General features: G+C 36.5%; 2 protein-coding genes across 5 annotated transcripts in view; one reads left to right on the forward strand and one right to left on the reverse strand.

The window, feature by feature from the left end:
• LOC127423658 (uncharacterized) overlaps positions 1-25766 on the reverse strand; it is a 622288-nt gene that overhangs the window by 586947 nt on the left and 9575 nt on the right. The window lies entirely within an intron of this gene.
• LOC127423652 (protein tweety homolog 2-like) overlaps positions 1-25766 on the forward strand; it is a 107000-nt gene that overhangs the window by 71681 nt on the left and 9553 nt on the right. For 2 of the 4 annotated variants that reach the window (XM_051668154.1, XM_051668156.1), the window contains exons 4-11: positions 8805-9025; positions 14490-14585; positions 14820-14892; positions 18098-18167; positions 22346-22401; positions 24504-24608; positions 25162-25254; positions 25417-25559. In XM_051668154.1, the coding sequence (XP_051524114.1) occupies positions 8805-9025; positions 14490-14585; positions 14820-14892; positions 18098-18167; positions 22346-22401; positions 24504-24608; positions 25162-25254; positions 25417-25559 (857 nt within the window). The remainder of the gene's footprint in view (positions 1-8804; positions 9026-14489; positions 14586-14819; positions 14893-18097; positions 18168-22345; positions 22402-24503; positions 24609-25161; positions 25255-25416; positions 25560-25766) is intronic. The other 2 variants (XM_051668155.1, XM_051668157.1) reach the window with 1 other exon arrangement.

Raw genomic sequence — 25766 nt, forward strand, 5'->3', positions numbered from 1 at the left:
GGAACAGAGGTTACATCAGTAACCAAGACGTTTTCCATTTATTCCAATGAGAATCCATCTTGCAAGCTGGGCGCTCAGCTCCCGTTGGAATTAATTGAAAACGCCCGCTTCCTTTTGCTGACCCTGCGCCAGTGAACACCCAGCATGAGAGCTCTAGGCAGGGGATGTGCTGCACCCACCTGTCATGCTGCCCCACAGAGCGTTGCCGCCCTAGGCGGCTGCCTAAATTGCCTATGCCAGGACCTTGAGGTGGATGGGCTACAACAGCAGAAGACCATGTACAGAACCATAGTGTTCCTAATAAAGTGCTCAGTGAGTGTATATTTTGCACATTTCGGTACCTGGCAACAATGTGCTGCTATTCAGCACATTTGAGTAGTAAATAAATAATACTATAAAGGGTATAAAAATGCATGGGATTCAATAATCAATTATAGCTACTCTTATAGTACCAAGTGTATTGCAGAGGCTATTTTAAATTACCTGCATGCAACAGAAGCTGAAAGTCCTTTTAAGAAATGTCAGGTCACTCAGCAGCCATATGCTTAATGCATACTGGCAGCTATTTTCTATTCATGCAAGAGCAGCTTATGTCTACTTGAATGGCGAAAGTCTCAAACTGCTGGTCAAGATTACATTCCAAAAACATATTTCAAATATGCAATGAAATCTGACAACAATGGTATCATAAATTATACTTTACTCAGTCTTCACTACATTGAGTCTTTACTGAACTAACATCACTCTTGGATTTGTGATGTCATTTGTTCATAAAGGTTCATACATTTTACTTATACATTTTACATTTTGTTGTGTGTTGAGACTGATCTTACTTTGAATTTGGTGAGAGTTGGTCAAAAGTTCTTCTACTGAAATCGGTCTGTGCTTACTGAAATTCTAACTACTGCCCACAGTGACAGAAGCTGGAAGTGTTGTTGAACAGATAGGCATGTGTGAGCTCTGATTTCTGGGTGAAATGTCCACAGAGTGAATCCAAAAGTGTTTTGGAAATGTTTCATGTCAATTTCCTGTGTGATCATGTTGATGTGTTATATTTAGTCCTTGAGGTTACAAATGCACAGTTCCTTATTGATGTTTAAACTTCATTAGTTGATGGAGGCTAGATGGCTATTTCTTATCTAGATTATGTATTGATTTAGTATTGATACACAGTACCAAAGGTGAGCTAAAATATTTAGTATGGAGCCACCCTAGTACAACCTGACTATAAAGAACTCATTTCAGACACATTTTCATTCCTTGTCAAACTGGTTCTGTTAGTCACTGAGTAGATTCTGCTGAAATGTCCCAATATTGTCAGACTGATTTCTTCCAACTAAATTCCCACCCTCTAAGGGCTCTATCTCAATCTTTTTATAATTTTTTCCTTCTCCGCAAATAGTTCTGCACTTCATAGCAAAGCGTTCTACCCTTCAGACCAAACCTTCCCATATGGTCCCAATATCCTCATAGTTCATTTGATTGCTTCTGTAACGTCTTTCTATGACATTCAACGCTTCTCAAACTTTTTGGGTTCCCCACTGAGTGCATGAATTGATTCACTGACATCATTTTGCAATAGTGAGGACACATTTATAAATATGTGGAGCTACATGCCACTGCTTAATCTTTTTGTGTGTGAATCTGTCTGTACTTGGTACTCTAAAACATGACTGACAGCTTTATTCTGCTGCTGTTTGAATGTGGCCTGTGTGGAGACACACACTCTCTCCCAGTGTGTTCTGTGATATGATGTGGTTACTGCCACAAATGGGTTTTTAGAGCCTTTTATGTTTGTGTAGTTATGAAGGCCTAGTCGCTGTCCCCTTCAAGGCCATGAAGGCTGTAGCATGAACAAAACCTAATTCCCGTATCTGCAGCCAGACTAAAGAGCCCTATTTATATCTGTCTCCTTTTTTTTTTCTGATTTCAATGCGTAGAGCTGACAGTGACACTAAGACACTTTAATCCTGCTTCACGCACTGATTTCATGCAACCCGTTGGCCCTTTCATGGCTCGGAATGTGACTTTTAGCCGTTTTATACTGCAGTGGATGGAAAGACAAATCACTGAGATCACATTTTTTCCCCATTTTTATGGTTCATGTGAACATTAACTGAAACTCCTGACACGTATATGCATAATTTATGCATTACACTGCTGCCACACGATTGGCTGATTAGATAATTGCATGAATAAGTAGGTGTACAGGTGTTCCTAATAAATTGCTCTGTGAGTATGTGTGTGTGTGTGTGTGTGTGTGTGTGTGTGTGTGTGTATATATATATATATATATATATATATATATATATATATATATTTCTATACAATATTATTTGTTGTAATTATTTGTTCACTAACCAAGATTAACAAATGTATTGTGTATTGTCAGTTCTTGGTAGCTACATTAACTAATGTTAATACAACCTTATTGTCAATTGTTAACATTCAATCTTTTAAATATTATTATTATATAAGTTAGCCGAGTCCCAGTAATGACATCATCAACTATCACTACATCTCCAAGTGTTTGACTGATGCCAAATCCATCAGCCTAAACCCCAGCAGTCTCCACATGAATCTTAACAACATTTGCATTGATTTGATGAGTGCAAACATTGTGGTACCAGCTATAGATTAGTCACCCACACCTGTTCAGTTTACTTACACCTGTTGTATGAGTCTTTAGGGAAGTGTTTATACAGTGGTTTAGAGCCAAACTGAGACTAAAAGTGCCCGGAGCATCTGCCCAATAACACCGTTAAGGAGTAGAGGATTAAATTCCCATCTGCACTAATGGAGATTTATACATCAGTTTCTGTCTCACTCAGAAATATGAGTCACAGCCCACTATCTGAGTAATTAGCCAAAAGGCAAAACTGACCTGGGAACTGCACTGGGGGGGAGACAAAATATTCATTAGCTCTCTGCCTCAGAGATAAGTGAAAAAGTGATGTAATGTAACTCAAATGTACTACAGATCTTTTTGATGTCTAATAAATGACCTCTATCGTGGGGTCAGGTTTTGGCTGGTTGGCTTCAGAAGTTAGTCCCTGCTGGTAAATGCCTTAACTACACCATTATCCGGGGGAAAAAAAAACAGGTTTCTCCATTGATGGTCAATTAAAAGTAGCTGTGTATTCTGACATAATACATCAAAGCAAAGATGGCAGCATCAAATTTGCATACGTCCAGGGCTAAATGCGCCAGCCAAGCAACTGCTATTGAGATAAATGAGAATGCTATAGGTCTATAGTAGTTTTCTCAACTCAGTTTAGCTAGTTAATGGGAAAAAAAGAGTGAATTATAATTGACTAATACCTACATCCCAAGCTGAGGCTGGTGAGTAAAGCAGGACTTGTTCTTGCCTATCCGGCTTAAATAAATTTTTGGTGTCTGAACAGGAAAAAAAAAAAACACATGAAATACAATTTGTATGAGCCCCATCATGACGGATATCATGACGTTTCTTTCATCATTCATCTTATGTCAGGTGTTGCGAAAAGAACATTTGGTTCAGATCTGGATACTGTTCTCATGAGATGCCCTGTTTACACCTGTTATTAAGATCTGATCTACTAACAAAACGACTGCAGTCTGATCAGAAAAAAAAATCTGATCTGGCCATATATACTGTATCTTGCACGTTGAACAGTCAATCAGCCAATCATCAAAATCGGTCCAAAAAAATCGGATTTACAGTGCAGTGTGAACCTTAGTGTCACTGTCAGCTCTATGCATTTAAATCAGCAATGTATCATTAACAGAGAATCAACAATACATTTAAAGCTAAGCCCACCATTTTTTTAAATCAGAGTAGAAGAGACGTTCACACTAATTTCCTCACGCCATTCTTGGATCGGTCCCTTGAAACCAGGACCTTCAAATGGCACAAAGTGTCCACTGTCTGAGAAACCCAGCAAGCTGTGCACATAATTAGCCATGAACCCTGCAACAAAGGCCTTTGATGAAGTGATTCATAGAAACCTTCGACTTCCTGATTGGGGCTCTTCAGTGGCTGTGCCTGCCTGAAAACAATGATTCAAATTGGCATCCATTGCATACAGATGCTTGCTCTTTCTCACACACATGCACGCCCCTCTTGTCTTGTTCTCACACTGTTGGAAGCACTGGACTACTCTTTCAAAGGTTTCAAGAGAACTTTCGGAGAGTAATCCACAGGATGTGTCTTTTTTGCAAGAGTGTTGAGTGGTGACTGCTTGGTTTTAGAGTTTTTTTTGGTTCGGGGCCATAAGGTCTCTTGTTCACCTCCTCCCAGCACCCTCTCTGCACTTGCAAATTAACTGTGCGGCTTCCAACGGATCAGTTTTACTTTCACAGCGGCACCTAAGGACATACCAAGACAACAAATTACTCTGTTTGAGTTAAATGACTCATCATGTTGGGAAATTTAAAAAAAATAGTTAGTCACTATAAAGTTTTGAGCCCAAAGTCCAATTGCATCAATGATAACTGATGGATGAATGTTGGTTTTAAAGGCCTTGTTCAAAATTGTCTTAAATTAGGATAATCTTTGTGAATTCTGTCCTCCAAACTAAATTTCCAATAAAATCGTATTTGTAATAGATGTTAGGTAAACAAGTGAACGCAATAAAACCACCCTAGCATTGATTTAGACAAGGGTCAGCTATATAATGATGGTACATTTTAACCATCTAAGACAAACTGAGTTCTCAGGACAGGGGTATTTTTCTGGGCAAGTTGTCTTGTGGGTTTTATATGTTGTAATTTCATATAATTTATTAATTTCCGTTTCAGTCAGCCAAAACAATAGTTTGATATTTTTGCTGTGTAGATAATTTGTTTTGGGTTTCATAATGTAACTATTTACATTTTGCGGCAAAGTCATTAAATAGTCATTAAATATAATACATTTAAAATACAGATGTTATTCTTTTCTTTTCTTTAAATAGTATTTCATATTTCAAACAATGGTATTCTTCCCAAATCAATGTCAATATACAGTAGGGTCCCAATGTAACAATCATGTCAACATGTGTCAACATGCCCACAACATTAAACAATGTAAATGTTAAATCTTTATTTATGGGCAGTAATGTTAATAGTAATGTTAAAAATATGCTTTTATTTTTATATCATTTAAGAGGGTGGCTATTCTGTAATTTGCAAAAGTCTCAACCCAGAGCTCAGCTGTTCTATAAATATCTCTATCTCAGCATGGTAGACATTGGGGCCGTTCTGTACCGTCCTCTCAGCTTTTGAAGGTCACTTTTTTTTTCTTTTTTATGTTTTGGCCAGAATGTGCCATTTTTTGGGCTTACTGTATGCACACTGCTTCACTATATCAATGCAGTTGTTACAATCATACAGTATGTGCAGGGTGTTTTTCATTGAGATTAACTGTATCCAGAGTTGAAAATTTTAGTGAGAAGTCATTAGTGATATGTTTGACAGGCTAGCTTAAAATGACACATTTGTGGATATGGCTAAGGAATGACCCGAAAATGGAAAGGAAATAGGTTGAAGGCAAAGTCTGTTTGGTATTTGCTTGACATGTTTGTGATTTAAAATACCTACAGTACTGTGCAAAAGTTTAAGGCACTTGTGAAAAATGTTGCATAGTGAGGATGTCTTCAAAAATAATGCCATAAATAGTTTTAATTTATCAATTAACATCATACAAAGTCCAATAAACATAAAAAAAAATAAAAAAATAAAAAAGTTAAATCAATATTTGGTGTGACCACCTTTGCCTTTAAAACAGCCCCAATTCTCCTAGATACACCTGGACACAGTTTTTCTTGGTTGTTGGCAGATAGGATGTACCAAGCTTTTTGGAGAATTCACCACAGTTCTTCTATCTATTTAGGCTGTCTCGATTGCTTCTGTCTCTGCATGTAATCCCAGTCGATGTTCAGTGGGGGTCTTTGTGGGGACCATGCCATCTCTTGCAGAGCACCCCGTTCTTCTATTCTAATCTTTTCTATTTGCAAAAGTAATGTTTGGGAGTCTAAAATGTATTTGGCCTATTGACACACTAAAGCTGAAGATATACAGTAAATAACCATCTTAAGACATCTTAATGTTTTTGTGAAACATCTTAAGTGCCTAAACATTTTGCACAGTACTGTATATTTCCAGTCTGGGGAATGGAGGTTGACTGAGCTCTGGGTCGGTCTGGGTTACTGGTGCCACTTTAGTGCTCTATATTAACATGCTGTCTGCCCCTAGCCCTTTATTGTTCCCCTGAACGTTTAAGGCAAAAAAAAAAAAAGAAAAAAGCTCAAGATCGCTTATCAACAAAAGTACCTATATGGTACCTAAAACAACAAGCAATTAACAATTAGTGATGGAGTTGAAATGATCTGATGTGAATGTTAATGCTCTCTTGGCTACTAAACTATTTGGAGAACTTTCTTTCGAACTTTCTTTTGAGCTTTCATGCCTTCAGCGTTCTTTATGTCTTCCATTCGAAGTATCTTTTTTCTTTCTATTTCAAAATTTCTTTTGAACTTTGGTTCTTTCGATTTTTCTTTTTAAAGTTCTTTATTTCTTTCATTCAAACTATCTGTCTTCTGAACTATCTTTTTTATTTCTATGAACTTTTTCTTTCAAACTTTCTTTTGAACTTTTATTTAAGCTTTTTCTTTCGAGCTTTCGTTCTTTAGATCTTTCTTTTTTTGAACTTTCTTTCGATCTTTCTTTTGAATTATCTTTTTTCTTTCTATGAACTTTTTCTTTCAAACTTTCTTTTTAACTTATTTAAGCTTTTTCTTTCTAACTTTCTTTCAAACTTTCGTTTTTTCGATCTTTCAAACTTTCGAACCTTTCAAACTTTCTTTCAAACTCTTTCTTTCTAACTATCTTTTTTCTTTCTATGAACTTTTTCATTCGCGCCTTCAACCTTTGAGACTTATGACCTTACTTTCGGACTTTCAAAATTCTATACAATATTTATTAATATTCAGTGATTATAGTTAATAGTGCAAGTGACTGGCAATATTCGAATAGTTAGGCTAGATTAGGATGGATGTACAGTATATGAAATAACTGAAAGAAAAAAAAAATATGTTGTGTGGCTTAAGAAAGGTGAAACATTCTAAACTATTAAATTATTTAAGAAAAATTCATTTTTCTTAACTATACAAAAAAGTTTTGAAAGTTTTTACTGGTCGTAAGTGTAAAAGTTATGGGATAGTAACCATTTCAAACCCAAATTCTCACTGAAAGTTTTTTCTCAGGAAAATAACCACACTTATCCTGCTTTTCCTCCCCCACATCAGTTAACAGGCAGAAAAAATTGACAAAAAGTAATAGAGTCACGAGCTGTTTATCCTTCACCCACAAGGCAGAGAGTTAATCAAACATTCGTTGGAGAGGAATTTCAGGACAAAGTGCATTTGATGGGTTTACTCCATTTTCTTAGATTTTCTTTATTTTTTAACCTAAGTCAGGTTCTAAACTTGGAAAATAATAATAATAATAATAATAATAATAACTTTAAATAACTGAAACCACCACTGTTTGTAACAGCCTTACCTTACTCCTTCCTCCCTCCCTTTTTAGTCTTTCTTCCATTGTTGGTCTTTGTTATTCGTTTTTGTTCTCAGTAACTATTTTAGAGCTTTTAAACTAGTTCCTCCAGCAAATCCCCAGACATTTCCACAGCCCTTATTAGGACAAGATCTGTAAGTAATACGGTCATCTTTCCATTTCTGAAATCTTACTCTCTCACTCTGTAAGATTTTTTGACTTGAGCTTTTTTCACCGGTTTAATGGAGGAATAGAAATCCATATCTGGATACAAAGCAGGCAGTTCCACCTACTGTAGTGCTTGTGTTCCATTTCACGCTTCAACTCTCCCATTCAAATTTAATTGCAGAAGCTCAGCGCCTACAGAAACCAGAGACAATCAATTAGAGCTGCAGTGCTGGGAGAAAAAATCTCGTCTGGTATCCTAACCACTTCCTCATATGCATTACAGCTACGGCTTAAGAAATTCATCTTGAGCTCAGATGTCTGACTTTTGTTCATTAGCTGGATTATTGGATTACATTCAGATGAGATATTAAACCCCAGCGAGTTCAAACCCAGAGCAGATTTTTTTTGCAGTCATGGTCACATGATGGACATTTGCTATTGCCAAGAAGTGTTGAGTTTCTCTCAACACTGTTGGGTATAACAACACCCTACACTCTGATGTCATAACCAGAAGAAGGCATGCTGGGAATTGTGTCTGGGCCAGTATTTGAATTTAGGATACACAACATTTGCCTTAGAATCCCCTGATTCTGTTGTATTTTTAGCCTTTATCGATCTTTAAATGTGTAGTATATTTATGCACCCTTTTGCACTTGTTTTTCACAACACTCTCTTCTTTAATGTAGCTCTTTTTTGGGGGTGGATCTATGAGAAAGGACAATGAAACACAAAAACTGTTTACAAACTCACACAAGGTCATAAAACACTGGCGTTCCCACAGACAACAGCTCTTTTTTGGGCATAAACTCCAGGCATGCCCTCTTCACATGGATTACTTTCTCATATACCTCATTTTTATTAAAGTTGTACATAGGTACAGGAAAACAGGCTCATAAAAAAGAGGCACTTTGTGTATCTGGGTATCCCTAAACATTTATTGTCCATGTAAGCTAGTTCAGCGCTGATTTACAGAAATTAAATAAACAGCTTGAACCGTTTTGTTTAAAAGCTTTTCAATTAAGAGGCATGATTCTTCAGGTTTTAACACCTCTATGTTGTTTACTGTATATCTCTACACTCATGATTTCAGGCGGCTCTAACAATGTTACTTGCTCACACAGGTGACGGGTACTATGGGAGGTATGCAGAGTGGTCTAAAGGATCACTTGTCTCGCTTGGATGAGATCTTTGCCACACGGGGAGACTTTGTACAGACGCTGCACTTCATGCAACAGATGGCAGATAGCATCATTAAACAGCTTTTGGGGCTTCCTGATTGGGAAAAGGCAAAAGTAGACCTGGCCGCCATTGCTGATCAGACAGCATATGTGGAGTATTACAGGTAACAAATGGGAGTTGCCATGGTGTAGATTAGTACATCTGCATGAAATCTGCTGACTTTTAATTACATTTTCTGTGCCGATTGTGCCGAAACAGCTCTGCAGAATGGATTTAAAGAAATTTTTTTTTTTTTTTCTAAATTATTTTTCTAATCTCAGCTTAATTCCTAGTCATCCATTGGTTGATTTCCTCAAATAATGTACACATTTTGGCTCTATGGGACTTTCAGCATTGCTCTGTTATTGGTAGTTGAAAGTAACATAAAATTAAACAAAATATCTAAAGGTGCTGTAAGCATTTTGTGTGTGTATGTGTGTGTGTGTGTGTGTGTGTGTGTGTGTGTGTGTGTGTGTGTGTGTGTGAGAAATGACAAGCAGAAAATTTCCCTTTTCATTGAAATATATAGGGTAGAGTGGGGTAAGATGAGCCTGTGGGTAAGTTGACCCACCCTATGTATCAAGGCAACTATACATTTTTGTCATGTGACCTTGTAAGCAGGAAGTATCCATTATTTCTGTCTGGTTGTGAAAAGGAGAAGCATTTAGGAAAAGGGGTAAGTATGTTTTTATGCAAAAAAGTGTTTTTTGTTGGCCAAATTATTTATTTATTTATTTATTTATTTATTTTTACATTTGAGGTTTACTAGTTGTTGTTCCAAAGCAACTTTATTCAGGTACAAAATGGCATATCATGCATAATTGTGTATATCCAGTGTATAAATTCCCATGATTTGATTAGCAAAATATTAGCCCTGAAGTACTAAGCTAGGTGATTTTTCCCAAAATTATAATTATGGGGAAAAATAAACCAAACAGTCTGGGGAAAGTTGAGCCACTGTTTTTTTTTTTTTTTACTGTAACAATTTGTTTCTCTAATAACTAACTGTTTTGTTTATAATGTTTACAATAAAAAGAGGACCTAAAGGAGTTTTTCTTTTGCCAAAGATTTTAGTAAAGCTATAAGTTTGTATCAAAACAAATTTGCTCCAATAACTGTTCTGATTATAATGTTTTAAGTTAAAAGAAGACCTAAAGGAGTGAGTTTTTTCTGGCAAAGACTTTAGGTATTTACCGTAGGCTATGCTAAGTGATTGATCCAAATTGTTCCATCATTTACATGCAATGACAAATTCTCATTGTTAAAGGAAACAAGGGAAAATTAGGAGATTGTAATAAATAAATAAATAAATAAATAGAGTATAGAATAGAAAAACACAATTGGTCAACTTACCCCCAGATGGCACATCTTACCCACTAACCGGGATCACCTTACCCCTAACCTGGGGTAAGTTGTCCCAGTGGATCACATTTGTTTGTGGCTTTCTGTGATAGCAGATGCATTAAAATCTATTCATTTTACCTCTGTCTAATTTTCCATGTATAAGAGGCAACATATGTAAAAATTGGCTCATCTTACCCTACTCTGGTGCCATGAAATATCACACCTATCTTTATGACCGTACTAGTCTCTGTAAACAATGGGAAAATGACCGTGGGCCGCAGTCAGTTTGACTGTTGTCAGTTTGAGAATGCTTTTTTGCCACCGTTGATTTTCACTAATGTCAGTACCTGTGCAAGGTCAGTGTAACTGTTCACGTTTGCGGACATCAAATTGCATGTTTATTTTTCTTACCTGTGACATTACAATGCTCTCCTGCTCCAGCTCTGATAACAGTGGTCTCCAAGTGTCTTTTTTTGGTAAGAGGGGGTATTTCTTATTCATTGGCCAAGTCTGGTGGACATTCTAGAACTGTTAAAGTCGTTAACAGCACCTTTAATAAATGATTACAACAACTAAAGGACAAATATTCAAAATCCATGGTATTTTATAAGAGCTTTCAATGTAAATCTGCAGCAGCAAAGTCTGTACAGCCCTACTGACCTGGGGCCAGATTCACGAAATTCACGAAAAAAAAGTAAAGTTCTTTTTAGAATTTTCCTAAGTAATAGTCTTCAGTAATAAACTTCATGAAGAACAGTCATAGGAGCATTCTTAAAAGGTGTTTTTGGGAATACAAAATATTCATACCTTCTTTCTTGAGTTGTAGTTGTGGTTAAGAAGTTTATTCTTAAGAATGTTTTGTGAATCTGGCCCTAGGTTAAACACAGTTACATTATTTCAACTGAAGCATATAGTTTGATATTTGTAAGAGCTGTGTTCTACACTTGATTCATAGCTGGCAAAAGCATTATGAAGTATTGAGTGTCCTTGACTCATTACTTTCTGCTAAGAGTAGTTAAGTGAAGTGATGGTGTGATCCATCAACTGCTAATGTATGACTATAAGCGTATGCGGTTTTATAGTGGCATTTAAAGCTATTTCCCCATGTCAAACTCCTGGATACATCACAACATTTGCTAATACTGTGGCTTTGTTTTTGTCATCATTCCACACTAAAGATGTTGATAATAGATGATGTCACATCCTATTTGGTGATGACACCAGAAAAGTTCATTTTTTGACAAGGCATATACAATAACTCTGACATTAGTGATAATGTATGTGTGTCCAAGTGTAGTTCATAAGAAGAGACACATTCATCACTTCCTATATGACCAGGTTTCAGTGTATGAAATATTAATGCCTGAAGATCTTTCTAATCTATTATTAATTATTTTGAGATATATAGAGCTCTCTGAAGTGAAAAAAAAAAATAAAAGAGAATGTATTGCTCAGAGGTTGCTCTTTCATAGCTCAGTAATGGAGTTCACAACTCACTTAAAGGAATAGTTCACCCAAAAATTAAAATTCTCTCATAATTTCCTCACCCACATGCCGTCCCAGATGTGTATGACTTTTTTCCTCTGCTGAACACAAACAAAGATTTTAGAAGAATATTTCAGCTCTGTGGGTTCATACATTGCAAGTGAATGGTGACCAAAACTTTTGAAGCTCCAAAAACTGCAAAGTCAGCATAAAGGTAATCCAAATGTCTCCATTGGTTAAATCCATATATTCAGAAGCAATATGATATGTCTGGGTGAGAAACAGATTCATATATAAGTCCTTTTTTTTTTTTTTACTATAAATCTCCACTTTCACTTCAACATTCTTCTTCTTTTGTTTTTGGCGATTCGCATTCTTTGTGCATATCACCACCTACTGGGCAGGGAGGACAATTTATAGTAAATAAGAACTTAAATATTAATCTGTTTCACACCCACATCATATCGCTTCTAAAGACATGAATTACTGGAGTCAAATGGATTATTTTTATGCTGCCCTTATATGCTTTTTGGACCTTAAAAATGTCTGGCAACCATTCACTTTCATTGTATAGACCAGGGGTCGGCAACCTTTTTGACATGGAGTGCCATTTTTTATTTTCCTAGTTAATGGCTGTGCATCGAAAGTGATTGTCCCTATGTCATTTAGAGCATTTATTTGCAGAAAATGACAACTGGTCCAAAAAAAAAAAAAGAAGATGCAGTGTTTTCAGACCTCAAATAATTCAAAGAAAACAAGTTAATATTCATTTTTAAACAACACAATACTAATGTTTTAACTTAGGAAGAGTTCAGAAATCAATATTTGGTGGAATAACCCTGATTTTCAATCTCAGATTTCATGTGTCTTTGCACGCTTTCCACCAGTCTTTCACATTGCTGACTTGATGCCACTCCTGGCACAAAGATTCAAGCAGGAATTCATCAGACACTGGAATGGAATATCTCATATCACGGCGCCGTTTTGTGGCCCTCTTCAGCCTGTCATGACCCGTTCAGCTTATCGCGGCCTGTTCGGCCCCGTTTCTCGGCCTGCCCACCGGGAAAGGTTCCAGTTCTCCCTATGGACAATCCGCCCCTGTGTAGAGATACTGATTTAAGAAACATTTGGAGTGGTATCTTATTTTTTTCCAGAGCTGTATATATATGTGCATGTATGTGATTTTCTGAAGTCTGAGTCCACTTGTGAAAATGTTTCTATTTTGCATTTTTCTAATTCAATCATTTTTTTATTATTATTATTACAAATGATATTAGCAGCATAACAGTTTGAGTGAAAATCCGATGATTATGATATAATCATGATCCTGCATGTGAATTTTCACAGAGCATCTTAAATGCTTTAATGAAAGAATACCTGTCCTTTTGGAGGCTACTAAATGAGTTACAGTTAATGTCACAAATTTGCTTGTTTGATTACTGATCACGAAATTTTGTGCAATCTTAAATATTTCTTATATTATGTCATACTACATTTTCAAAATCACACAGAGGAGTAATTCCTAGCACGCAATCAACAGCGAGTGTGGAGCAGGCTATTTTACTTGTATGAAGTTTTTCGCACCTGCATTCAATCTACATCTTGATGTAATCCTTCCTCATGATCACGCAGCGTGTTTTCATCAGCTGAATCAGAGACTAAACACTATTAAAGTGCGAGGAGACTCGCGCTGCGTGCAAGCCATTCGCACATCACAAGCTGATCAACTATTTAGTCATTTTCGGTGAATCACACCTCCCAAAATCCTAAAACTTTATTTCCAGGTTTAATTTATATTTTGATTAGACTCAGATTTTTATGTTTTCTCTTTTAATCTTTTAATGTAATTTTGAGTGTGACTAGTTAAAGGAGGGTGTACCTGTTGCTGAGTTGTAAATCTCAAGGATTCATAGTGGTGTTTTCCTTATTACATCACGTGTTGTTCTGAAAGCATTAAGAAACAAATGAAACACGGAATGTAGGCTGTCATCCGCGCAGCCTGACTAAAGCGAAGCGGGCGCGTTTACTCGCTTGATTAAGCGAACGAGAAGCGCTGCTGGCTTGTGATGTGCGAATAGCTTGCACGTGCTGCATGAGTCTGTTGGGTATACTGCAGTCTCATCACATTTTAACTTTTTGTTTAGTCTCCCATTCAGCTCATGAAAACATTTTGTGTGATCACATCAAGGATTACATCAAGATGTAGATTGGAATGCAGGTGCGGAATTTTATCTAAATAAAATAGTCTACTGCTCTCTCACTGTTGCTGGCATGCCAGTGATTACCTCTCCGCGTGCCAATGCTGGCACGCGTGCCATAGGTTGCCGACCCCTGGTATAGACCAACAGAGTTGTGCTGTTCTTTAAAAAAATCTTCATTTGTGTTCAGCAGAAGAAAGTAAGTCACACATCTGGGATGGCATGAGGGTGAGTAAATGATGAGAGAATTTTATTTTTGGGGTGAACCATCTTTAAGTATCAACTTTGTCTCAGATGTTTCTTCTGAAACTGGGGTCTTTTTCTGAGGAGAAACATGAGAGATGCAGGAGGCCTAAGCAGTTTTACCTATTGCTGTCTGTCACTCTTTATTTCTCACTCACACATCTTTCACAAACCATGTATAGCAGTTTATAAACGTACCAATATATTCAGTGAATTCTCATCAGCAACTTAGTCATGTCATGTATTATTTATTTTATTAAATGCTTAAAAAAACCCATCTGTTGTTTTCTGACTAGACTATAACTGTTTTCTCTGTAGGTGGTTGACATTCCTGCTGATTCTAATCTTGGATCTGGTCATCTGTCTGGCTGCTTGTCTCGGTCTGGCCAAACAATCCCGCTGGCTGCTCACTACGTGAGTATAAACCTACATTACAGTGCCTTACACTTGGTTACAGTGGGATCCCATATCAGTATGAGGAATTAGGTAATAATACTGGGGCTACCAAGATCTTAGTGTGAGCACCATTTTGTGGTTGGACTCAGAGCCCAAGAATGTGTAATTGGAGACAACATATAAATAAAAAAACAACTGATAAAACAGTCACAAAAATATTAATACAAATGACAAATGTTGTTGTCTGTACAGGATGATGGTGTTTGGGGTTCTGACTCTGATACTCAGCTGGGCGTCTCTTGGAGCTGATATGGCCACTGCAGTGGTGAGTAACAGCCAACAAATGTGTTGATCAGTCAATAATTCTGATCCGATGGAGAAATGGAGAATTCAGTGCAGTCAATACAGATACAGTCAGACAAATAAGCACAGTGTCTTTTTAAAGGTGCACTCAGTAATTGTTTAAGTTGTATTTATCATACACTGACACCTAGGGGCATGGATGCAGCATCAATCAAATGCCATAGTTTTCAGTTACCGATGCCATTGTTGAAATTCACTATTCTCAGTCAGCCATGATTCATTTGATCCATGTAGAATAATGGAGTCTTCAACTCATGTGAGTGGTAATGATTTTATACATGTTTCAAAAGTGCTATTCATTTCTTAAGGAGTAAAGCTTGTTTTAATGAGGAAAAAACTTCTGAGTGCACTTTTAACCTGCTACTCTGCACCCTCCTTCTGAATAAAAACCTAAGAAATGACATTTGCAAATTAAAATGGTTGCAGTTCATGAAGCTTTTTGCCTGAAAGCCTAATTGTTGTCTCTTTTGAGAGAAGACACATTGCACTTTATTTTTCAGTATGTGTAGGCTACTATCAATATACTTAGTGTACCTACCTAAGAAAGTACTGAGTAATAGTAGGTAAATACATGTACTTAATATGTGTTCAAGTTAAGGTTAGGGTTAGGTTTAGGGTTAGTACCTAGGAATTACTCTTGCTGTTGTAATTATATAGTATGTCAATTTAGAACAGTACTGTAAAATAAAGTGCTACCAAAGACACTTAGGAGTTTGTGGTCCAAAGTCATGAAGAAAAATAGCTAGAAAAGCTCAAATGTATCAAATTAACAAATACAATATTTTTTATAACAAAAGAGGCCTAGAAACACAATGGAGCTAAAACCACAAGTCTGACCATGAAATCAAAATCTATCTTACAGTACTTTCTTAATTCACATTCCTGGACTTCTTGTGCATGATTCCCTGATGAATGTTATTCTAAAGGGAAAAAATGGTTTACAGAGCACTGCATGCGTACACAGTACATATTTGTGTGTGAATAAAATGTCATTTGGTTTTTATATGCAGTTGAGGCTGGTCAAAGCAAGTCCATTGCTATTAAAAACTTGTTTATGTGGCATGACAAATGACAGTCCACTGCTGTCTGGTTGCCTGAAGGAGACGATAAACTTCTTATTTATTGCTTTTGTGTGTGTGTGTGTGTGTGTGTGTGTGTGTGTGTGTGTGTGTGTGTGTGCTGGGGCACCATTCTGAGTAAACTCTAGAGACTGTTGTGTGTAAAAATCCCAGGAGATCAGCAGTTACAGAAATACTCAAACCAGCCCATCTGGCACCAACGATCATGCCACTGTCCAAATCACTGAGATCAAATTTTTTTCTCCATTCTGATGGTTGATGTGAACATTAACTGAAGCTCCTGACCCATATGACTAAATCTGACAAAATCTCATTTTGGAAACATCATCATTTAAAAATGTAAAATAAAGCAAATTAAATATATATATATTTTAGGGTTACACTTAGTCTGTAGTTTTTGTAATTACCTTTAGTTTAAAACAATAGCAGTCATGGTACATCTAAGTACACAGTTTGGGTTAGGTTTAGCGGTAAGTTTAGGTTATAGGAAATATCATCTTCTCTATATACAAAACCACTGCACCTATGAGATTTCCACAGTTATATAGGGAAATCAAAGTGTCTACTGAATTTCTAATATAGTTTGAATATTTACCCTATCAGATGCTCATTAGAGAGAAATCTATATATGCCACTTCTTCAGCATCATCAGACACACTCAGTCCGCTATTATGAACTCATCCTGCAGGCGTTACACAGAGACACACTGGGCTTTGATCCTGTTCTCATGCTAATGAATAAATGCATGATACAAGGTACATCAGAGGTTAATTTGGACTTAATTTTAAACATCCTTACCCTGTGTTGTAAAGATTACAGACTTATACCTTATCAGTTAATGTGTGAAAAAGGCAGAGATTTCTCTGCACCTGAGGGAAATTCCAGATATAGACTGGAATGTTTTTGTCATAGTTATATGCAAATATATATTTGACCAAAATACAGGTTCCTCTTGCTGCCTGAGGATATTTATGGTTATGTGTGTGTGTGTGTGTGTGTTTGTGTGTATCTGCCTGTCTGTTGTTTCCCATAAACTGATATGATTGCATTATGGCATCACTCCAACCCCTATTTCCTGTTGCCTGTATGTGAAGTGTGAAGAACATATAGCCTATATACAGTATGTGTGATATACTGTATATGTTTGTGGTGGTGGGGGCATGGTCGAGCGCCGGCTTGTGAATGGAAAGCGAGATCGGGAGATGAGAACGGTGAGAATCATCACCTGTCAATGATTGTCTCTAACAGCTTTTTGTCATTGCAGTGAGAGTTGGAGATGGTTTAAAGAGCGAGCCAGACGCCAGTGGAGAGGAGGAGAGAAAGCTGCACGGAGCAATGTGCTGATGTGTGATCATCCTTTCTTGTTAGGCTGAAAAGCATTATTTGAGTTTTGTGCACAGAAAAGTGTGGGAAAATAAAGACCCTTTGAGTTGGATATCGCCGTCTCCCGCTTCCTCTTTGCAGAGAGTTAACAAACTTGTCACAGTGGTGCCGAAACCCGGGATTTAAGGAGGAAGAACGCTGCCATGGAAGCCTCTCCACTGGCGTCTGACTCACTCTTTAAACTGTCTCTAACTCTCACTGCAATGACAAACAGCTGTTAGAGACAATCATTGACAGATGATGATCCTCACCATTCTCATCTCCCAATCTCGCTCTCCATTTACAAGCTGGCACTCGACCACGCCCCCACAACCACGATGTTCCTCCCTGTCCTACAGATAGCAGTGTTTATTTGGACCTATGCATTTATTCAATAAGTATTCTACACAAGCATGTGTGTGTGTGCGCCTGTGTGTTTTTCATACCTGTGTTGATTTATGTCCCTTCACCTTTTGCCCCAAACTTCCTGCAGTGACCTGTGTGTTTATCTGAAATACAATAATGCAGGACACATGGATCAGATCTAATAACATTGACTTTTTAAAGCATTTCCAAACAGCATGAAATTATGTTGTCCCTAAGAACACCTGTATATGGCTTGCTTATCACACTGGGACAGGAGACAGTATTTTAACAAATGAAAAAATTAGACATCAGCTTTTAAGTAATACTTTTCAATTCATATTTTTGTGTTTTGTCATCTAGGGCACAAGCGATTTCTGTGTTGCACCTGACAAATTTCTGATGAACCAAACAAAAGACATAATCAGCTCGGGTGAGTGTATATTTTATTCTTAGTGTGTGTGTGTGTGTGTGTGTGTGTGTGTGTGTATTTTTTCCACATGTCAGTCATGATCAACTCATTTAATCTAATAGTATGTATGGGGATTATGTTTGTTGACAAATTTACATGAAACATTTTTATTTTATTTTTTTTATTAAGACTTCCCACAAATTTGCTGAATTTGTATTAATGATTATTTTACGCAATATTTATTTAAAATGCAGTAGAAAACTGAATGGAAAAAGAGAAATTTGTTTATTATCCATTAACAAGGCTGTCTGTAAATGTTGGAACTGACATCAAGAATCATGACTTCTGTAAATCGGCCAATTGGGCACAGTAATCTGCTGATGTTGATGATCTCAAAAGGCCAGATATTGGTATTTTATGAGCCTCTATTTATTCTCATTGCTCTCTATAAGAAACAATTGACATTTTAAAGAGAACTCATTTGTGATTTATGGCAAAGGATAAATCTGGATGATGGCCATAAAGCTCTCTCTCTCTCTCTCTCTCTCTCTCTCTCTCTCTCTCTCTCTCTCTCTCTGTCAGATTGCATGCTGGGAGCGAGTGAGTGGAGTGTGTGTGAGTGAGTGAACTGTGCACGCTGCGGCTAGAGAGTTTCTTTTTTCTAACTTTTTTTGTATGTGATTTGTATATTATTGTTTAGTTAAACTAAGCTTGTTGGGGAGAAGAGCGTCAGCAGGCAGTGTTTTCACTGGGAATCATGGCGGCTCAGAGTGCGAGTGTATTGGATTCGCTCACGCGACTCCTATTGGGATGAATATAGTATCAAAATTATTCACAAATGTGTAAACACTTATCCATCAGTTCGATAAATGTCATACATGCATCTTACTATCCACACACAAATGCCTTTCAACTTGTGTCTGTGAAATTCCGAATTAAATGAATGTGCAGTGATTTGTACAAATAGAGACATATTTGTGAATACAAATGTTCTCTTTTGTATAAATGTAACACAATTTGCATGTCTAACCAAAGGAAGATGTTGCAAATGAAACACAAAATGGCCTTGTGAAGCATTGAATGTGCATTTGTGGATCAAGCGATACGCGTTTATTCATTTACATGTTTTGTGTCTATTTTATTTTATTTATTTGAATTTTGAGACTTTTTTTTAGCTGTTTTTACCATGGCTGACCCACACACAAACAACTACTGTACCAATGAATAAGTCCTAAATTCATCCATAAGTGTGGGCACATCTACCCACCAATTTGGGTAAAATAATGATGATATGTATGATATGGAACTTATTGAAATTCATAAAAGAGCAGTTACTTTTTATGAAAAACTTTATAGGAGTGATCACAAAGGGGATCAGGTTGCTGAACAGCATTTTTTTTTTTTTTAAGATTTACCCAAAGTCTCTAAAAGAGCTAGCAGCACTTAACAAACCTATAGTTGGAAGAGCTGCATAAAGCCCTCCAGAACACAGAGTGTGGTAAAGTTCCTGGGATTGATGTGCTTCCAATCAAGTTTTATAAGAGCTATTGGACTATCATAGGGGAGGATCTGTTAGAAGTTCTCAATGACAGTCTGGTTAAGAGATTTCTGCTTCTGAGCTGTCAGAGAGCTGTTCTCAGTCTTCTGCCCAAAAAAGGGGATCTGACTGATGTACAAAGCTGGCAACCTGTATCCTTACTATGTTGCAATTATAAATTACTGTGGTGTTAGCCACTAGACTTGGATGCATTCTAGAGGAGGTCATTCATCCTGATCAATCTTAATTACATCCCTGGTAGATCAGTATTTGACAGTATTTCACTATTGCTTGATTTATTTGAAGTATCCAAACTTTTTGGTTTAAATACTGGCTTGATTTCCATAGATCAAGAAAAAGCCTTTGATCGTGTCAAACATCACTATTTGTGGAATACTATGCAGAGTTTTGGTTTTAATTCTGATTTTATTGCCAAAATTAAAACCCTATATAGTGACATTGAGAGTATATTAAAGATAAATGGTAGCTTATGTGATCCTTTTAATGTGTGCTGAGGTGTTAGACAAGGATGCTCCTTATCAGGAATATTTTATGCTTTAGCAATAGAACCACTTTTGCAGGAATTGAGAAAGGAGTTAAAAGGATTATCAGTACCAGAATGTAAAGACACTGTTAAATTATCAGCTTATGCTGATGATGTAATTGTGATGATCAATGGACAGAATGATGTACAGACACTGATAAATGTGTCAAATGAATTGGGAAAAAAGTGAAGCATTACTGGTGGGGAAGTGGACGAATGAAGTACAGAATTTCCCAGGTGGTTTAATTTGGAAAAAAAGATGGTTTGAAATATTTAGGGGTGTACTTGGGAGATGAGAATACTGTTCAAAAAATTGGGAAGGAACAATTGAAAAGTTTAAAGGACGACTAGATAAATGGAAATGGCTTGTGCCAACAATGTCATATGGGCGTACTACTATTATTAATAATTTAGAAGCATCCTGTTTGTGGCATCGTCTAGCTTGTGTCGACCCAGCTTTAAATTTACTAGCGAAACTTTTGTTAGAATTCTTCTGGGGTAAACTTCACTGGATAGCACACAGCATTCTGTACTTAACAAAAGAGGACTGCAGCCTTTAGAGTACAGTTTCTGAAAAAATTCCTTACTGGTCCAAAGGTCTTGAGTTGGAGGCTGGTGGTTAGTGTTGTTCAGTATATATGTACAATGTTAAAGTCTGTTCAGGGGATGGGAATAGACAAACCGTTGTTCTTGATGGATCCCAAAAGACTTGATATATCTGATATGCCTGTTTTTATCGAAATCTTTTTAAAGTTTGGGATCTTTTCAGTGTGACAAGGTCAGAAACCACAGACTCCTTACACTGGTTGCTGGAAGAACCCCTGATAAATGGTGCACATTTGGACATAAGTACAAGAGGAGCACTGTCTGAGTTTTTCCTTAAATCTGGAAAAAATGACTTTTGATCAACTGCAGGACCTGGTTTCAGAAAGGTTGAGAAGGATGCTATGAGTCTTGGAATCAGATCTGTACGGACTGTTGCCCAAATAGTACAAAGGCTGCAGTCTGATCTCACACCAGAGAAAAATATGATGCTTAAAAACTATTGTGGATGGAATATTTTTCCAGATGATAAAGATCCCTTTCCTATGTCACTATTGTCTCCAAACTTAGGACATTGAGGTGTTTTTTCTTAGACTCTGAAAATACTTCATGCATGAGCTTGAATGTTATTAATGGAAAAAGTTGGAATGTGTGAAAGTTTTTAATAAAAAGGGGTTACTTAATAAGGTTGATACACCTTGGCATAATGTTTTAGGTTTGGGTGTGGATATTAGACCAGAATGGAGAGCACTTTATAAGCCACCATTAACCAAAAGAACTGCTGATATTCAGTGGAGGGTTTTACACGGACTTATTGCTGTTAATGCTTTCATTTCTGATTTAAATCCTAATACTGGCCAAGGCTGTCCTTTTTGCTGTCAAAGAGAGATAATTTTCCATGCTTTTATGTCTTGTTTTAGACTTAAGCTTTTATTTTATATCTTAAAGAATTTATTTTATTGTTTTGATGAAGAATTCTCAATGCAGACTTTTATTTTTGGTTTTTAATATGTTCAAAGGAGGCTGTTTGAATGTCATATGATTCATTTTATTTTTGGTAAAGCAAAAATGACTGTATATTTCGGTAGGAGAAACAAGATTGAGCAAAAAAGGGATCATTATGTTGTAAAGGTGTTTGCAGCCTTGATTAAATCAAGGATATTTGTCGAGTTTCACTTTTATAAAGCAATGAATAACCTTTTATACTTTGAGGGTACAGTTGTGCTCAAAAGTTTGCACAACAACTTAACATTGATTTTCAAAATCAATGCCAACATTTCTGCCAGGGTATGCAAACTTTTGAGCACAACTGTATATGGTGTCACAGAGGAGCTTTGTGTTCTGTGGTAAATGACAAGCTTTTTCTTTTTTTTTGTTTTTTTTGCACGTTTCTTGTAATTTCACAATTTTGTGATTTTCATTTTAATCATATTTAATTATTTATCAATTTAAGTCTTTGACTATAACATGTATGTAACAAATAATATTGTAATAAAGGTCTGTTAAAATTCAATTCTCTCTATCTGTCTGTCTGTCTCTCTCTCTCTCTCTCTCTCTCTCTCTCTCATTCTATAGATATCGTGCACTATTACCTGTACTGCAGCCAGACCCTTCCCAACCCATTTCAGCAGGTACTATGGTTAATAGAATTTATTACTCAAATTTTTCTGTTCTATTTTTCTTCTTTTTTTTCAATCTTTGGGGTCCAAAACTTTCAATCTCCAAAAAGGACATAAATGCAGCATAGAAGTAATCCATACAGCATTTTAATCCATGTCTTCTGAAGCGATACGGTTGCGTTGGATGAAAATATAAGCCCTTATTCACCATAAATCTAAAATAGCCATTTATTTTATTACATTTAACTATTTTATTAGTGCTATTTTTCAATATTTAATTAATTATGTTTATAATCAGCATTTCCCTCACTTTGTCTGCCATCTTGGATGGATTTGTTTACCTGAGCTCACCACAATGCATTTTCTGTGAAGAATTCATTTGTTTCTGCCTGAAAATATGGCCAAAAGATTGGTGACTTACTATCCCTTCTTGGTACTTTTTTTGTCTGGAGTGTGCCTATGGTGCCTTAAAGTGCTGCCTATTAAGGCAGTTCACTAAGTTTTGGAAGAGAGCAAATAAGAACTGGTTCTTGATTCCAAACGCTAGCTATCAATTGCTACAACTGACCTAGCAATTGCCCATTCATCCTATTGTATTCTTACCCTGACTCAGTCTCCCGCTCTCTCAGGGTTTTTAGGTCAGGCAGTAAAAGGCCCGTGTCCTTCAACTCTACTGCTGCAGTTCAGCTTGAGTTTCTGTAACTGTAGAGGTCTCTCTCTCGGGATCAATAGAGTTGTTACATAGGAAGGGAAGCAAAGATGAACATGTTAAGAGCTAGAACATGCACACACACACACACACACGCACACATTTAATTTGTATTACTTTTTTACCATTTTTACAGATGTGGACATCCCCGAATGTCCCAGGTTTTGCCAGATTTAGCTCACTTTTTGGACACTTTTTGGACAATTTTGTACCTAAACTATACATACATGCACACACACTTGACTTCTATTGTTTTTTTATACTGAGCTAATTATATTTCTCTCCTCTAAATCTACATCTAAACTTAACACTCCCAGAAACCCTTTGGCATTTTTACATTTTCATTTTAATAAGAGATATAGTATGTTAATTAACATTAAGTATCCATAGTTTATGCAAAACCTGACCCACACATACAGTACATACACACAGAGTAATCTCAATCTGCAAAGAGCTTTGTCAGTGATTTGTGTATCAGAATGTTCTTATAATGAGATACATTATTCATTTGTCAGATCTGAAGTTCTTTTGGTCTTGTGTCTGGTGTTTCTAATCATATTCCCGTCTCTCCGTGTTCTTTTCTTGGTCTTATCTTTCATTTCTCATTGCTGTTCAGCCTCTCACAGTCTGTTAATCTCTCCTTTTGTCACTCTTACTCATCTCTTGAATACATTTTCCTTGTTTCATTATCCTTGTCTTGCTACACTTGTCTTCTCTTGTCTCGGTTTGGGCTGGGATAAAGAGGACACGTTTCTACAGTGAATTGCTTCTATAGGCTCAATCACACATTACAGCCAAGACAAGAGAGTGAAAATTGTATGATCAAAGTGGATTAATTAAATCATCTGGTTTGGAATAATTATCCATGTTTATCTGCAGTGCCAGCTATGCCGTTAAGCATCTGAGTGGATGTCAACGATGAAATGCCTGGGTCCATTTCAACCCAAAATTTTATTTAGCAAGAAAATGCCTATTTTTAGGAGCAATATAATTTATTTCTATCATTTCTGTTTTGTTTTTGTTTTTTGGTTGGGCTCTCCATGTAAAGATGACCTCTCCATGTTCTTGTCAGTTTACCTTTTTGTATTATTATAAAGTTTTTTCATGGTCTTAGATATTCAGGTTACAGTGTAATGCAGTAATTATTTTTGTATTTATTTTATTTTTTGTATTCAGGCATTAAAGCCACAGACACAGACTTTCTGACATGGTCATTTTGTTAAAGCATAAGAATGATATCAGCATTGTCGTTCATCTATGAATGGTGTAGTTCTTCCCTCTGGTGGTAGAGAGTGAAACTGCACATAAGTCCCGTTAAGCTTGCTCGGAACATGCTGGGTGTTGGGTGGACTGTGTAGGTGTCGTTTTTTTAGCCCTTAAACAAAAGGAACTGATCCTGATTTAGTTTGTCTTGCAGTCCCTGACTGTCTTCCAGAGATCGTTGACCACCATGCAGATCCAGATTCAGGGGCTGCTGCAGTTTGCTGTGCCTCTCTTTCCTACAGCTAAGGTGGGTGTGTATTTAGAATAAGAGGACAGTCACTGTACAGAGTCCTATAGACTGATCCATTCACTTTGATATGATCTGCTGTAGAATATGAATGAAGTTAAGCTCACGAAAATATTTCTTGGTCTTATTGCTAAAATAAATAAATTATATTTTGCATAAATTAAATTAAATATGAGGTGTAATGTGCTTAATTTTAATTACAATAATATCACAATGCAAAAAAAATTTCTGGACAGGTTTCATGATATTCATCCTCATAATAATAATAATAATAATAATAATAATAATAATAATGGTAAATTAAATTAAATATCAAAGCAACAAGCAATGTTATTTAGTACGTTTTAATTTAAAAACAGATTTATAAAATAACTATTAAATTATAAATGTATTATATTATATTATTATATTATATGTTTAAATATAGTATGTATTGTCCAAGATTTTTTATTATTTATTTTTTTATTATTATTATTTATATATGTATTTATTTATTTTTTCATTTTTTTCAATTCTGGTGCATTTCATTGCTGTTGTTTGCTATTCTCTTCAGAGGGATTTATTGAGTATTCAGCATCTATTAAATAATTCAGAGGCCAGTTTACACCAGCTCACTGCCCTGCTAGACTGCAGAGGACTGAATAAGGTAATGAGCAGACAACACACATATTCCACCTGCCGTTATCTAGAGTAAATCATGCTATGAGCTTAATGAGATTTCTGCAATTAGCAAAATTATTCTAAATCTGTTGTGTGATACAGCATGTGGTTTGTTGAAATGTCTCACGTTATGTGTGTGTGTTTGCAGGATTACCTGGATGCTCTGATAGGTGTCTGTTATGATGGTGTGGAGGGGTTACTGTATCTGTGCCTGTTTTCACTTCTGGCGGCCTGTGCCTTCTCTGTGATGTTGTGTGCCATCCCAAGAGCATGGAGGCAGATCGCCAACAGGTGCAAGCACACAAACACACCAACACAGAGTGCATTAAGATGCATTCACTAACATTTACTGAAGTTTGTGCAATTAACTCTAATCAAACTTACCTGTACTGGCAAATTAGGTTATTTTGGGTTCAGTTGAGAATTAGAAGTAGAGTTGAAACTAAACACTGCAGAAAGGAAGATCTCCAGGTGTAGTATTGGCCCAATGCAGTATAT

This window comes from Myxocyprinus asiaticus, chromosome 32, assembly GCF_019703515.2.
Source record: "Myxocyprinus asiaticus isolate MX2 ecotype Aquarium Trade chromosome 32, UBuf_Myxa_2, whole genome shotgun sequence".
NCBI lineage: Eukaryota > Metazoa > Chordata > Actinopteri > Cypriniformes > Catostomidae > Myxocyprinus > Myxocyprinus asiaticus.